The following is a 16,967-nucleotide window of genomic DNA, read 5'->3' as shown; positions in this document are numbered from 1 at the left end:
CGGCTGCACCACAAATACAGTTTTTAAGTGTAAATGTGTAGAGAAGTGTGGGAAGCCTTGGACGAATACCACATGCGTTGGTGGTAAAATTAATTCAATCATTGTTTTAACCTTGGAGCATGAGAGCAAAGCGTTATTAAGGTAATTCTACCCACAAATCAATAAGTTGATGCACAGGGGTCAATGAGATGTACAGAAGAAATGAGATCTTGTTTTCTGTTTTTAATTCAGTTCGCTTATAATTCATGTATTTAACCATAAACTTGGAATTAATATCTTCCCTCACAGGTTTCTATTCGTACATCCACACACACGTAGGTGGTTGTGGGCACGTGTGAGTGAGAAGGTGTGTGATGGATGGAAATGTGGGCTATAATAACACATCCTGATTGAATCACGGCAAATATTTGATTAATCCTATAGACTTAAATTCTTCTTCTCTTTTTAGGTTGTAATTGCATGTTCTGAACATGATTAAGATTCAAACCAGCTTTTCCTGCCTCTTTATTCAACAAAAGTTGATCATAGAGAGACTTAATGTTGTAAGATAAATTCAAAATCATCATAAAGAAACATAAACACAGTGTGATGTGTATAGTCTTGCGGGTAAATGTCTGCAAGGAAGTATCTTATCGAGGAAAACAACTCTGAAGTCAAGTATCCGGGATAAACTGTGCCAAATGAAGGAATTCAGTTAATTTCTCTCTCTTATCTGTGGTTCTGTTTCACAAGCAATTTTAATGAGCTGTGAATCAATATGTCAGAGAAAGCACATCACTTTGTGCCATCTAAAAAAGGGAGACACATCATCTCATTCATTTAGCCTGTTGAGACATTAATGGATGTTTTCTTCACCTTTCTCTCCAGTTATATTTCATTATAGTTTAACCGTAAGTAGCACACAAAATACAAGATCAGATTTGTAACGAACAGACACACTTACACCGTACACACATCAGTGCAACGACACTTGCACATACAGACTGAGCGTGTTAATAAATGAACATTTTACAGTAATCAGGCTTCCACATGTGCTGCATCTTAATTTATCAATCTTCTCCAAATCAAATGTCACCGAGGAAGTCACTGAAAATTCCTTGTCCAATTATTAGCATGTGAATGGCTAAAAGCTCTTATTTCTGGTAATGCTCAACCACAGTCTTTTCATTAGAATTTTAATGGGAACGGCTTATCTCCGTCCTGTCTTTCAGGTGTTCAAAAGACCTTGCGTTAAGTAAAATAATCCCGAAAGCCGGCACAATTACAGCTAATTCCATTTTAATTCCGTCAAAAGGTGACGTGACAGGGAGCATTCCAAATGTCGGCAGGTGGTAAAAATGAAATTTTTGTTTCAATTATGAGGAGTGAGCCTGAGCTCAATAGCTTATAAAAGGCTATCTGTGCAAAATCAGAGTAGAGAAATGAAATCTCAATTAGCTCTTTCAGAAATAACTTGTAGTTACATTGAGGAATCTTTTTCACCATTTAAAACACACACAATATTTTTATTTCCAGACTTTCTTCATTCCACTAACATTGCATACATTCATACTTTAGCTCATGTATTATTAAACCATTTTACTCTTCATCACTAATTGAGAATTATCTATCTCACTATTCACTTTTAACGTAATCTTGATACATTTCCCTTTCATGAACCTGGGCCAAATCATACAAAAATTCATGCTTTGATCATATTATGCTGGAGCTGCTATACAGAAAAATGAAATGCAATAAATAAAATAAAACTGATTTACATTAAATATAAAAAAAAAAAACGTGAGTGCAACCAAGGTTAGACGGTGAGACTTTAATTCAATATCATGCACTTTGTGCTTGTTACATCAAACTCAATACAAAAATCACCATTCCCTTTTTACTTCCACACCTCATTAAGATAACACCATGGAGAAATAGTTATATATAGACAATTGTTCATAGTGCCCGATGACAGTGTTAGAAAGATAATATGACACTTTATTTTAACTACTTTATCAAGATGTTAATTGTTATGACTCAATTATACTAAGCATCCATATGGGTATAATTTATTATCTGTAAACTAAGAGAATTTGTGGAAATAAGTAGGTATTTATGCAAATAAAATCCCTAAAATGCTCAATATATATTTGGTTTGAGCTTAACAATAACAATAGTAATAGTATATAAATTCAAATGACAAGTTTATGGAGCACCTTTCTAAATACAGTCACTAAGTATTTTATAGTGGAAACAAATGTAAAAAAAGACAATTGAACAATTATAACAAATATCAGATAATAATATTATGCATAAGATAAGTGATTTTTCAAGACAAGTTTTTCAGAGCGTATACTGAGTTTACTTGTCAAGCAGTAGTTCAGTCTGGAGGAGATAAAATGCATAAATATAAAATATTTAACTTTCTACAAAGCAGGATTGTAAAACTTTATTTACCTGACAGTAAAAGGAAAACACACAGTCAAAAATAAAAACATTACTAGACACCCAGACTATGCGAGAGATCGTAAATGCTGCTAGTGCTGAGGCCAGGTGGTGGAATTATAATTATTTCTGATTCGGAGTCATTCAACTGCAGAAAATTATTGGACATCTGCTACTTCATTTCATTTCAGGACATAATAGATGGCACATCAGTAGGTGCAGGCTTCATCGGAACATACAGTGCATATCATCTGCATAGCAATGGAAATCAATAATGTATCTATGCTTGACTTGCTCCAGAGGTAGCATGTATATAGTAAATAAAGGTGGGCCTAAAATAGACCCTTGTGGGACCCCACAAAATCAGGGAGGCCACTCGAGCACAACTGAGAGGGACTTATCAGATGGATATGAAATGAACCGATTCAGAGCCACATCACCGAAGCCAACCCGGGTTTCTCAGATGGCTGATTTAGACACTGCGGTGTTCTGTGTCAGAGGCTGAGCTGAGGTCAAGGAGAACTAAAAGGGAGTGCAGCCCTGCATCAGTGGCAGGCAATAAGTCATTGGTGGCCTTGACCAGAGCAGTCTCAGTGCTGTGCAGTGAGATTGATTTTTGGGCAAGCTCAGAAATGCATCTAAAATTACTTAAGATAGAGTCGTCCTGAGGGTGTTTCTGCAAAGGGATGTTTGAAAGGTGGCTTGTTTAAGATTGGAGAGAAAAATACAGTTGACCGATATAATTTAACGACGGCTAAAATATTTGAATCAACGGTGTAAATTACTTGTTTTGAAGGTTGTGGGTTCAGTTTCATCAAGAGGTTGTTCCCCTTGCAGTAGATTTTGGTGTAAAGAGAAGGGATGACGGTCCAAAAGAAAACTGCAATACCAAGCACTTAACCAGACTTTGTATCTAGAGGCCATCTGAGTAAAATTAATAATTTCAATCATATTATATAGTAATATACCAGTTTTATTGTTCATTTGTTTTTATTAGCTTTTATGCTGTTCGTGCTATTCTTTGTATGAAAGAGTCTGAACAAATAAAGTCTGATTGATTGATTGGATATGTTTGAGGCTTTTAATCATTGCAAGACACAAAATAATGGATTAAATAGTTTTTTGGGGGTCTCAACATGATATCACTAGACAAACTGAGATACAACAGAAGCACATTAGTCTGGAACCAATTGGGTCTGGATCAATACGAGGAACCACAGAGAAGGGAGTAACAGGTGAGAAACAAACTGGTCGACAACCTGTTCCAACACACTGTGCTTAAAGACAGCTGGTGTTGACAAGAATCCTTTTGAGATTGCCTTGGTGGACAGGTACGAGTCCAGTGCCGGCGCCTGGGATTCTCCTATCTTGTGTACAGATTTACTACCGAGTACAGAGGTTAATCAACAATCCCTCTCTGCTCTCTCTCTTTCATCTCAGCCCACTGTTCACAGCTCAGGCCTCATCTGGAGGGAATATTGGCAGTGTTTGTTCCCTGATTGGCTTTGGGGGAGCGATCCATACAGATGTGTCTGTTGTGCCCATGTGGATCAGATTTCTGGAAGGACCAAGACAGTCTGAAGCCATCAGATCTCTCTTTAAATGGCCTTTGGGTCCAGGGAATGGCTTCCTGGTAGTAGAGCGTTCATTGATCCTCACCGAGGTATTGACTCTTGATGGAAAAAGTCAGGGTTATTATCAACAGTTTCATGAACTCTCCAGTTTTAATATTTTACTTTGTCTCGATGGAGCAGGAATGGGAATAAATGACATCCTGCATTCTGAGCCTGTCAAAATGAATAAAAAAAACAAAAAAACAGTTATATTTGTTTCTGTCAAAAAGTGTTTATGCTTTAAATGCCCAATTTGCTGAATAACCTTTATCTTTTCAGAGCTGTGTGTGTAGCAGCAGAAAATATCTTCCCTGTACCAGTTTACTGTGGCACCAGTAGAACATTATCATGCAAATTAGAGCAGTAAAACAATTAAGTCTTTAGAAAATTGAATATCTGACACAATCAAAGGCTGTAATGTTATGCTAAGATGACATCAAGTAGGTTTTTTTTCAAATTCACAGACAGTAATAATGAACCTAAAGCAAAGTTACCCTTTAACCTCAGTCTGGCCTGTGTAATGGTCGGGTTTTTGGTGTTTGTGACCCACGGTTCCTGACAGTGTTTAATGAGCACAATCATTCTGGGATGCCGTATAATTGGGATCGTGACCAGCGCAATTAATAAATATTTTAAAGAACTGATTGATGACTTCACTGGTCGTCTACTTAAAGAGGCCAGTGTCACAGTGGGATCCATATACTGTACTTGGTGTTAAAAGATGAACTGGCAATGGGCCATAAAAACCTTGGCTGAGCGGAGCAAACAAAGCATTGCAGTAGTCCAGGCGTGACAATACAACCACTCTAATAGTTTTCTCTGGGTCTTGAAATGACAGGGCAGGCTTCATTCTGACAATGTTTTTCTACGGGAAAAAAAACATGACTGATCCAGCAGTCAGCCGATTGTTTTCAAAGTGAGTCCTTGTAGTAGGTAGAGTACAGCTTTATTGGATTTTTAACTGGAAAACAAAAATCCATCTATAAGTTTTACCATCTATAATTAAAGTAAAACCCCCGGATTGATCAATTGTCTTGTTTTTGTATTTGTCATGAAAACGTTTTTTACCTGCCAGCTTTACATTTATCAAAATGTGGCAGCGAGGAGCACAGCACTTCATTACTGCTAAACAGCTCAAAGTCCACAGGCCTGAGGAGTTATTTCAGTTTTACATCAGGAGCAACGGAGAAAGGAGTGTGAAGCTGTTAAAAAGGCCCAAGACAAAGGTCAGAGATGTATGATGTGGGTTTACAAACCTTTGGATGGGGGATGTACATGTGTATTCATGCTTTTTCCTACAATCCACACTGGATTCTTGGTTTCTTCACCTCCCAACCTCTTGTTTTTGCCCGTGTCTGTTGATTGGTTTGTTTGGATTCCACAAAAAGTAGCCCACACAACAAATTTCCATGAAACTCCATGTGAGGATTGGACATGGGCTGCCAAGCAGGAACGTTTGCGATTGTGGTACAAGCTTGATTGAATTTAACAAGATTGTTGGGCCTTGTGGGGGGGGGGTATGAGCTCTACTGATTGTTATTCTAGTTGGTTTTAGTTATTTTAACCTAAACCCCTTTTTTCCTCAAGCTATCCAATTCATCTATGTGCCTAAAACTAACCCAACGTTAGCTCTACCAGTGGCTGAGCAAAAAACAGCTTTGTTACTTAGAACAGTTCCTTTTCAACAGACTCGACATGCTAAAATAAAATAGTGAGAAGAGTGAACACCACACCTGCTTCAAATCTGTATGTCAGCTTTGTCATTGGAAGATGACATGTTCACATAATGACATTAGCATTCAGCTCAAAGCAGCGCGGCCTCAGTGCAGCCTCACAGAGCTGCTGGCTTGGCTTTAGATGCTTAATCTTGTTCACGTTATTTTCTGATACCGACAGATTCAAGCTTTCCTGAGCAGGCCATCGGCATTCACTCGGCTTTTCTAACCTACAGTATTTCACTGTGACCTCTGGGAATGTAATAACTCATATGATTCAGATTTGTGGTTTAAATACAAAGTAAGGTGAGCTGGTAAAAGTACTATGTCTCCAGACAGACTTCCCGAATCTGTCATAGTTATTGCTGTGGGTATTATGACGGTTCTTATTTTCTCATCATCTCCTCCGCTGGTCGTAATGTTTCATTCGGTCAGTAAGCTCTTGCTTGGGGTGTATAATAATATATGGTTCTGCTGTTTATTTAAATGAAGACCATTAGGTTGAGAGTTTAGGACAAGATGCATTGCCTAGGCCTCAGCTTTATCTCTGACTGTGACTCGGAGGCTTTCTTTGTGTGGACTCAGACGTCTGTTAAGGTTTCGCTCGCAGCTCTGTCGAGGAGAAGAAAATGTTCCCGTTTCTCAAGAACGTTATTGCAACTCTCATTTTCCATTTGGAAGAGATTTCCACGTTACTGCACATTCATCTGGTGTTAAAGGCCGGAACGACCCATTCCAGTTTTTCTTGACTTTATGAGACTTTTGAATATACTCACATTTGGTTCACCCGGAGAGGGCAAACAGAATTGGAGGATCTATCATACCTGTACACGTTTTACCAAAATACTATTAATATTTGTTCCATGTGTTCAAAGTTTGTTAACACACCCTCAAGCTTGTAGATGACTACATCTCAAAATCTAAATCTGCTGGACCTGTTCTCAAGCCTATAGATTTTATACATGTGGATTAGGGCTGCGCAATAAACCAATATCAATAATTATCAGTATATAAGTTTCATCAATAGCAATACACATCAATATAATACTTGTTATACATGTGTTATAACACATGACTGATCTAAATCAGATTTGTAAAATGTTTTCGGTTTGTCAAGTTGCATAAAATAAATAACGTGACTTTCATCATAATTATCAATGTCTACTATTTTTTATCTTGATATATCTTTTACCATATCGTCCAATCCTACTTTAGATGTGGAAATTAAGGTAAAAAAAATTCTGAGACAGCATGATGTTCACTTCATTGCTGTCAAAAGTAATGCATTTCAAATCATAGCAAATCAAAGCTAGATAAATCCTCAGCTTTGGCTAGAAACCTAACTAACTAATCTAGCTAGTTCAATTCTTATAGTTTGCTCTACAATCTCTTAAAAATATTTTGAAGTTGCCTTGCATCATTGCACTCCCCTTCAAATCTCTTTGGAACAGTCCCTTATAGATACCTACTGTATGAGTGAAAGCTAGAACTATCTGGTCAAGGAAGACTGCTCGGGTTGCATAGTTTCAGGCTGAAACGCTCTTACCTTCTTTTGACTGCGATCTACAGAGAAGCTCCGTCCTTTTAAGGCTCCAGTATAACCAGCGTTAGATCTTGGCTTCCCACAGAGCTCCTCTTCCAGGGAGCCAAACTGGATTCCCTCCTGTCTGAAGATATTTAGCGCTCACAAGGCCACAGGGTCCGCTCGGCTGGTCGGGATCCAGACTGAATTCTCACGCTTTCATTAGATTAAATGAAACTAAGTGAACTGGTGGAGCAGACTAACATTAATTTGTGCTCTTATTATCTTCAAATGTTGCCGTCGAAATAGGCAGATGATGCTGTTTCTGCCGACTGTATCTTTGTGGAGTCTCGTCTTCCTCCGTCTGAAGTGCTCGCCTTCTCTGACTGATTCCCCCGCTGAACATTCGCTCTGTCCCACTTTGTGCACGGCCGCTTCTCTGTCTGAGAAATATTCTCAAAACCGTAGAAAAAGGAAATGTGATTGAGAACCTTTTTTCTTGGTTGTGGCGTGACACTAATTTACTTCCCCCCCAACACTTCCAAGGCAATTAGCTTTGAAGCTTCTTAGAACTATTTTAGCCCAAAGTCGATAGCTAGCATGGCAAATAAAAAAATTGAAGCAGGTCTATTGGGCGACGGCTGATAAATATATCAAATGAGGTTATAGTGAGAAAGAGAAACCTAAAAGAATAAAGAAAATATAATTACTACACCAGTTATGCCGGGTGCCTGGCCCTTCATTAGTGGCCAGTGGCAGCATGCAAATGTATTTCTGATTGCCTGCGAGTTGACGAGCACAACGCTGCAATGATATCCAAACATCTGTGGAGAACGACGCAGACAAGTTCTTCGCAGATAAAACCGTGTTATGATTGACATTTCACTGCATATGGGAATGACCTTAGCAGATATTTGTTTACCAGAATAAATAATAAAGTGCATAAATTAAAGGCCATCCAAACACTTTTTGTCAATTAGCTTATTATTATGAGCAATGGGATCTCACATTAACACATCAATCATGATTTGACTGTGGGGCACGTGCCAATCAGATCTCGCCGCACCACAACGACAGTCCTGATAAAGAAGACTAATACGTTCAGAAGTGTTAAACTCTAGATAATACGAGAGAAGTATTTCATAGGTGAAGCCAGAGATTCAGGCCATGTGTCTGACATCAGGCAGTTTACTTTGTGGCACAGTTTATTTATGGTCTACCATTGTATTTAAGTTGTTAGGACACACACTGCTTTCTGCTCACAAGGCAAGGAAGCACATTTTTCAGATTAGGTCACGCAACTCTCCACCTGTGTCTGACACAAAAGGGTGATAAATTATACTGCGTCTGAAATCTCAATTTAGAGCTCAATGTACACTTAGTGTATATTATGTTGGGAGGAATGGGAGAGTGAGTAATTTTAGACACTAGGCCTCAATGTGGAGGGTGTTGGTCGAACTGCCTTTTCAAGTAAGTTACTTTCTACTGTTAGCTACAATTTAAGAGTTATATCGAAATGTCCCTCTAGGATAAAGTGAGTCTCAGAGCCTCCCCTCAGTCAGCTCGCCTGCTGTGGCTCCACCAGATATCTTTACCTCAGCTGTCTTCTAGACTAGTTCAGAGGAGCAGCAGCAGCAGTAGCAGCAGCAGCAGCGGCAGCAGCAGTTCACCTTAGAGCTGATCCCTGAGCTCTTCACCTTCCATTTGAAATCTTATTTCAGCATTTAACCAAAGATCAAGACCATAAAATGCATTCTGAAAGAGTAAATTGAGAGATTTCTTTTCAATGGCTCTACTCTCCGCTTTTCCAAAGAAAACCCCTTCCAGACATTTAACCATCACAACTACATCCATTAGATTTGTACTTTTATTGTACTGCCCTGTTTTTGACACTCCAAATATTTCTTTTATATATTTTATTTTTAATATATCTTTCTTTATAGCTTTTAGAAGTAACGGCCAGAATAAAATACGCTTGTGGGTGTTTGTGCAATTCTTGGTGTACATATAAGACCCGGTAAGTCCCAATTTTCAAGGCAAAATGTATTATGAACTGTAGTATTGTAGTAGTATTGTTTTAAATGGTACCTTGCGCTAGAAATATATCAATGCTGTTTTAAATGGCATTTTAAGAAGATTATTTAATGCGGACAAACACAGACAAAAACTTCTGAGGCGACCATCTTGTACACAAATTAAGCATACACATAATTAAAACATTTATTGCAGTAGCTGTATACCTGTAGAGTAACAAGGATTAACTGTTTCAGTATTTGTGATGTCAAACACCCTCACAACTGACAAACATACTGCGATAAGCAAATCACTCCATCCCACTTAACTTCTTTATATTGTGACATAAATATGAAAAGTGCTCCACGAACTGAATGTCTCCTTAATGCACAAATCAACTCTATTCCAACGAAAAAAAATCAAATGACACAAAAAAATGATCAAGTTAGTTTTAGAAGCTATATCTTTTAGCATGCTTTTTCCATTGTGTAAATTTGCCTTCCATGCTGTGGAATAAAAACAAACCTTTTCAGACAGTGGAATGGCTGATGATTTTTCACGGTTGATCAATTTTCTGCACATGCCTCTCTGCTTTGCCTCAGTGCCACCAACTTGGTTTTTGTACTTTTTAATATCTGTGTGATTACGTCTTTTTAAATTTGGCAAACATTCTATGCATAAGGCATTTCATTATCCGACTGGAAATTCTCTGAAGCCGACATGTCCTCTTCGTTTAAATATGAGCAATTCAGTGTTTGAAGGAACCTCATGAAGGCACGTTGATTAAAGTGTTATCTTATCCAGTGTTTTCTTACGTATATGGAAAATAAGAGTCTGTGTGGAAATAATATATACATATGTCCATAAATTGAGGGATTGCACTCAGTTAAATCACAATTTGAATAAAATCTATACATTAATAAGATCAACATTAGATAAAACATTTAGCCATTTACAAATATATTGCTATTTAATTGTACTGAACACTTTCAAAATCAGTTTATAGAGGAGAGCTTTCAGAGTTTTTCATTTTTATAATGCACATATTGAGCACTGACATCCTTCTTACAAAATCGTATTTTTAAAAAAAGGTCTGCCTGTGGTTTTTGCAGTACTTAAAGAAAAGAGTTATGAAATATGGGCAACACTCAGTATAATACGGGATGGAAATTTGTTTTCAAAATCAACCATAAGGTTTTTAAAAAATTATGTAAATGTTTTCTCGTTGTACATAATGCCGCATTATAAATCTTTGCCCAGTTGAAGTCTCAAATCCTGATGACAAGCCATTACGGCGACAACAGCCAAGTACTGTCCTATTCACTGTGGTTATTACAGATACATGATAGTGGTTAATAAGTCCTATTTACAAACACACAGACAATGACAGGATAAACAAGTGTCCACTAACAGTGTCATTGGAACGATACTTTCTGAAAGGTAATTCCATTTTCTTTGATTGTGTCGATTAATATAGTCCTGAACAACTCAATAACAACCACACCACAAATATTTGTATATATTGGTCAGCCATGGTAGGGTTTTTTTTCTTGTGATTTGTTTTCTTATTCTCCATTTTTCACGTGTCCTCCCCTCCGCTTGTCCACATCCCACGTGAAGTGGACGGAAAATGTTACTGCACGTCGTTGAAGAAAATCCATGGGAGTTCATTAAAAAAACAAAAAGAGGTTTCTTCGAGAGCCATGGTAAAGTTGAATTGTAGAGTACACAGCATAAGCGCTATAGTTCTGTGGCCTACATAGTACATGTGGCTATCACACTGCAGAAGCATCAACGTAAGTGGGAAGAGATGAAGCAAAGAAAGGAAAGAATAAAACCGGAGAGGTGCTCAGGTGAGTCGCTTCGTCTCTGTGTCCAGATGGTGAGGCGTCTCACAGCAAAGAAGCAAAGTCCGTCTTATAGCTGCTGGTCCTTGGGGCTGTCCGGGCAGGAGGCTGGCTGGCAGGACTTCAGACTCACCAATGGAATATCAGCCATTCCACTGCTGTTGAAGTGTCCCTCTCCGCTCCCAAACTGCTTCCTGTCACCAAAATGCTCTGACCGCCCGCTCTCATTCTTCCAGGCTCTGGTCAGAGTATGTCCATTGAGAAGTTTGTCCTTGGGTCCCCACTCCCTCTGAGACCCAAAGCTGGACACGGGCGATTTGGGCTGCTGGTACGTTCCCAACGTCGGGGGCATCCAGCAGTTGTCTGAATGTCCCAGGACTAGGCACTCCTGCGTGCACATCTCTGTAGCTTCCACGAGGCCACGGGGTCCCAGGGGGCCATCTAAAAAAGAAGAGAGAGAAAGAAAAAGAAAAAGAAAAACAGGCCAATGTTAGTCGTCGATCTTGAGAAGGAGGACAGAGTTGTCCGTCTGAACCAGAAACATGCACAGAGATTCGGAGGGGCTGTTGCACAATTGGGTGTGGGTCCAAGTAAAAACCTGGATCTAATGGCTTTAAACGTGGTTTCTTCAGGGCCTGTTGGGCCTCAGTGGAGGTACATACATAATGTCTGTGCTTCTTTTCAACTCTTTGGTGCAATTATTTCATAGTCTACCTTTTACAACACCGTATGGCATGGCCCTTGTAATGTAACTCTCTCACATTCAACCATCACCACGCTCATATGTGACCGCCTGTCGTCCTGCTCAGCATGTTCCCCCTCACTCTCTGGTCCGGAGCCTTGAGTTTGCACCTCATCTTATATTGAATACCATTGTCCACAGCGTTTTTCTATTTTAAATTGCTTGGGCACGGTCGGAACTACTATTTCAATTTGCAAGCACCTTATACATACTTAGCTGGTTCAACAACTCTGATCATTTCAATTCTGAACATCCGACTGAGTCGTCAACCTTCATCTCTCACTGCAGAATGTGCCGTCAGACATTTTAGTGTAGAAAGCTGAATTTTCATGGACGTGATGTTGAAGCTTCATTCGATGATTCCAGGTTAAGGCCAGGAATTAAACTAGAATAGGCTTTATCTAGTTTTGTTTTGCAATGTAGTACAATATAGATTTCGTGGCCTTACTATCCCATACTTCACAATCGCTATTAGATGTGATAAAACTATCTGTGATTTCTGATTATTTGAAAGCATCTACATTCAGCGCGTCTTTTCTATTTATCATCAATTCAACTGAGTCATTTGCTGTTTCAGCTAAAACAGTCTGCAGAGACAAAGAAAAACCAGTCCGAGGTCAGTCCTATACTGGTAGAGGTCCTCTTCATAATATCTGAGGTAGAGCTAAATGGGCTCTAGACGAAGATACACATGCTACAAATAGACTAGTGAGTCTTGATCAACGAGAAAAATTAATCAAAATACTGAGAATAAGAATTATGTTGTTGATCTGCTTTCCAAATTGACATGAATGAAAAAGGCTGGTGCCCAATGCCATAGAAAAGAGAGGAAGGATTAAGGAGGCAGAGACGTGTCTGGCCAGAGAGGATGAAGCAACCTCCAAAGTCAAAATTGCACTGACCCAGGATGAAAATAACCTGGAAAAGTCGCAATGTGTCTGTGAGGTTGGGGGGGGACAGGTCCCGTCTCCTGGCAGAACAAATTCAGTCAACCTCCAGCTCTGATCCAGGTGCAGTAAGACCTGGACAAGGAAAGGCTCCAGTGGAATAAGGAGAAGTCCTGACTCTGAGTCCCTCGGGATTGCCAAGCAGACTCAGGATGACGAGGAAGAGGAGAGAGCAAAACGTAGGAATGAACTACGTGAGACTAACGACTCTCCAGGTTCAGAGAGAAAAACAAAGACAGAATCTAAATGGAGACAATCCCTCAGCTCCGACTAAGAACCGGAGCGACTCAGCTCTGACCCCTGAAAGTGATATCAACCCTAACCCCACTAAACCCTGGGTTCTCTTTCCTCTATCTCTTTTTTCTCTCTCGTTACCTTCATCCCAGCCCCCAATCTCCTCACCTCACTCTCTATATACTATATTTCTGACACATACCCAATGTCAATACAAATACTTTCTTGAGTCTTGGGACCAACAACACAAGCTCCCTCTTTCATACTCAAACTAATTCTTCTAACCCCCTTTCCAACAGGTTAAGGGTCAATTTGTGCTACAACAAATCATCTGCAGGACTTTCTTCTCTAGCTCTTTGCTATGATGACTGTGCATCACTATTCAGCCCCCCAAAAAATCACACTCCTCAGTGTTGCAGGCAGCATTTGTTTAAATCTCATTTGATAGAGAAACCTGAATAATGCATGAAATGTAACGCTGTTCTGCCATTTGAAGATATCTGGTCCTTTGAGTCAGTTTCACTTTCCCTTTTCAAAGGAGCAAGCACTTCTCTCTGTTTGTATATCAAACCTCAAAAGGTAATGGATTCATCTGTTTTTGTCCTAAGAGAGAAAATGTTAACTATTAATTGTAATTAATCTTGTCCCTTTGCTTTACAAGCAGCTAATTGGCTTGTGGTTAGGTTGTACAATATTTCACAGAAATAAGTTTTTCTCCTTGTTAATTTGAACTTACTTAGACAATTCCAGGGTATATTTTTTGACAGACTTAGCTGGAGAAGAACAGATGGGAGGAAACATGCTTCTATTGAGTCATTGTGTTAAACGTAATACAATTGAGTGGTTACAGGTTAAATCTTGAGTAGTATTTTTTATTTTATTATGGTGTTATTTAGAAAACTTCTTTTAAATGGCTACTTAACCTCCACTTAAATCATTTCTGACACTGGATAAATACTTACTGCAATGTGAAGGCTGATCAGTGCCAACACTGAGAACAATAACTCTTTTTGGTTTGCCAAGAGTTATGGTTGACTCCCAAAGGTTCAAACTGCTCCCTCATGTCAAAGTTTGAATAATGAAGATTTGAAGCTCAACTGAAAAATGTGGATTTTTATTTCTTTGTTGGGATTTGTGTGAATACAAATCCACTATTCATCAATATGCAGTGGCACAATCGCAAGATTATAAATGTGTGTCAATCGTTAACACCTTTTCTCTTAATTATTAAACATCAGTCTCCTCAAATGCAGTTTCAACAAATTAAAACCTATATAATAATCCAACTATTGCATAAACTGCAGGGCTTCTGTATTGGATTGAAATGTGTTGTACAATTCTTCATTTTATCGCCATATAAAATCTTTAGGCCACAATGTTCATACAACTCAGTATGGAAGTATGGAATTCTATCCTTAGGTAATTTAAATCTTCTCCAATGTTAATGGATTATCCAACAATGTATATTATGATTTGACACTATACTTGAAGTATAATTGAATTGAACACAATTTAGAAACCAAATATATACATTTTGTTTTGGATTGCAAAGCCTTAACACAAATACAAGTGTTTTCACATGGAGAGTATTGGAGAAAATAAAGATGGCAAGAATATTGTGTTAGCTGGTTTTCTGTGTTTTTTTAATGACCGGGATTCAGTCCTTGATATGTAAGAGAATATGAACTGATTTAAATTCTGGTTTAATAAGACCGTGCCTCGTGTTCTTCTAAGCCCTGCTGCCCGCTCCTTTGTTCCTGGCTTTGAAAACACATTCTGATGTAAGACGCCGAGAAAAACCAGGGCCTGAAGTGAGAGTCAGTCACTCTGCTGCGCGAATGTGGAGTCCATCACAATAACAGGCATCCATAATTGGCATATGAGGAGTCTAACCAAGACACACATTATCATAGTTGCATGAAGAACAACAGAGATGGTACCCCGGAGACAGGCAAGATGAATTCCTTAAATGAGATTGTAGACGAGTGAGGAGACATCTGGGGAGCTGTTAGGGGAGCGAGATGGAAGAAAAGGGAAAGGACTGCATACATGTGCATGGTGTGCAGAGCAGAGCAGATGAACTATTAACACATCTGCAATGTGCACGGGACTTACATTTCTGTGTTCGGTAAATGATGATTGGAAAGGCGAGATAATGGTGATGGAGGTTGAAAAATAACATAAACAAAGGCTGATTTTTACAGAGACAGAGACCGAAGTGTAACGTAACATTAAAATTCATAACAGTAGGAGGAGCAAATTAAATCTCTTAAATTCCCGGCCTATCCTGTCTCATGATGTTCACCTTTCTGCACTTCCCCATGGCTATAGAAGTATTAGCTATATTCCTTTGAAGTGACATCAAACCTGCCAATTGTGCAGTAAAGAGGATAAATATGTTTCTCTTCTTCTCTATTCTTCACAATTTTTTACCATCAACTTTCGATGACACACTCCAGGGACGATGCAGATTCCCTGTTTGCTGTCTCAAACTTTCAAACTCGCTGCAGATCCTCTACAGACAATATTGCTATTTTCAAAATCGAGATATGTGGATTATTCCCTGAAAAATCAATGATCATGTTAAAAATGCCGTATGTTGCTATATAATGTGTCTAGATCTGCCCCTTCAACCACATCTACATTTTTTGGGGGGGCCTTCCCAGACCCAGGCTCAATCCTTCCACCATAATCATTGTGTAGTTTCTGTGTTATCCTCTTAACAAATACACCAACAAGCAGTCAAAGGTAGAAACATAGCCTCTTTGGCAGAGTAATCAGTGGAAACGGACAATATCAGATCCTTTAATGCGACAGAAATCTGACTGGTGTGAGATGTAAGGAGAGATATCGCTCCCACTTCAGTATCATTCGAACTGATCTCTATTTTTAGCTTTTAATGGTTAAGGGCTGCTCGCCTCATTCGTCCTGTCACCACACCACTGGTGTCTCGGTATGGATATTAGCAGTTTGTGCATTGATTATAGCATAATTATAAGACTGTGATGTCTGTATTTATTTTTTTAACAAAAGCAGAGCCAGTCATTAATCAAGGACACTTTGTACTTTGCTATTCCCCCGGTGGAATAAATATGACCATTTGCATGGAGATTGGTCCAATCAGTGGCCCCAGTGGGCGGCAGTGGATCATTTGTATCAGCCATTTTCCCTGTTAATCTCTGCATACCTGCTGCTTGAAGCAATGAAGGGACAAAGACTGAGTCAAAGACTTTAAAGAACCCATACCTTTACAGCAGTACGTATAAAATACTGGCCAGTGACTCTTATATTAGATATAGAATAAGTCCACATATATGTGTTCAAGAGGAACATAACAACCAAATAGCATTATAAAAATGTGTGAGGTTGATATTTGGTTTAACTGTCACATCACCAATTAACTATCAGCAACAGAGGAGTGATTCAACTCTATCTTCTAGAAATACATTGAAATACTGACTGAATTTTCTTTTCTCTTAATATAATGAGGAAGTGTTAGTTTACATATTTCACAAATTGCAAATCTGCTGGTGCACAGCGCATCAGTAAAATGGCCAATGTATTTGTTCATGTATATATATAAATATGTATGTGTGTGTGTTTGTATAATACTGGTTCTTATGATCTTATATGTTATGAATATTTTATCCATCAGATATCTGTGTTTGCAGTACACCCACTTGTAACTACTGCATTACTTCACTTTTTATGGTTTTGTTTAGACACTTGATGAAGGATAGGGAAAAGATTGTGACGTGCTTTAATACAGCTAGAAGTTTGTTGAGAAAAATCTATCCCTGACCTTAACCGGAGCCCTTTGTTACCTAGACCCAACCAAGGTCAGAACAGAGGATGTGAAGGCTGCTCTCTGGAGTGACAGCTGTGCACGTCGGTTGCCTCAAGCTGACAA

General features: G+C 38.8%; 1 protein-coding gene across 3 annotated transcripts in view; it reads right to left on the bottom strand.

The window, feature by feature from the left end:
* Positions 1 to 9,480: 9,480 nt before the first annotated feature.
* LOC117755295 (protocadherin-9) overlaps positions 9,481 to 16,967 on the bottom strand; it is a 194,752-nt gene continuing 187,265 nt past the window's right edge. For all 3 annotated transcript variants that reach the window (XM_034574974.1, XM_034574990.1, XM_034574982.1), the window contains one exon: positions 9,481 to 11,575. In XM_034574974.1, coding sequence (XP_034430865.1) covers positions 11,205 to 11,575 — 371 coding nt within the window. In that variant the 3' untranslated portion in view covers positions 9,481 to 11,204. The remainder of the gene's footprint in view (positions 11,576 to 16,967) is intronic.

Source organism: Hippoglossus hippoglossus, chromosome 3 (genome assembly GCF_009819705.1).
Source record: "Hippoglossus hippoglossus isolate fHipHip1 chromosome 3, fHipHip1.pri, whole genome shotgun sequence".
NCBI lineage: Eukaryota > Metazoa > Chordata > Actinopteri > Pleuronectiformes > Pleuronectidae > Hippoglossus > Hippoglossus hippoglossus.
This window is presented reverse-complemented; position numbering and strand designations above follow the sequence as displayed.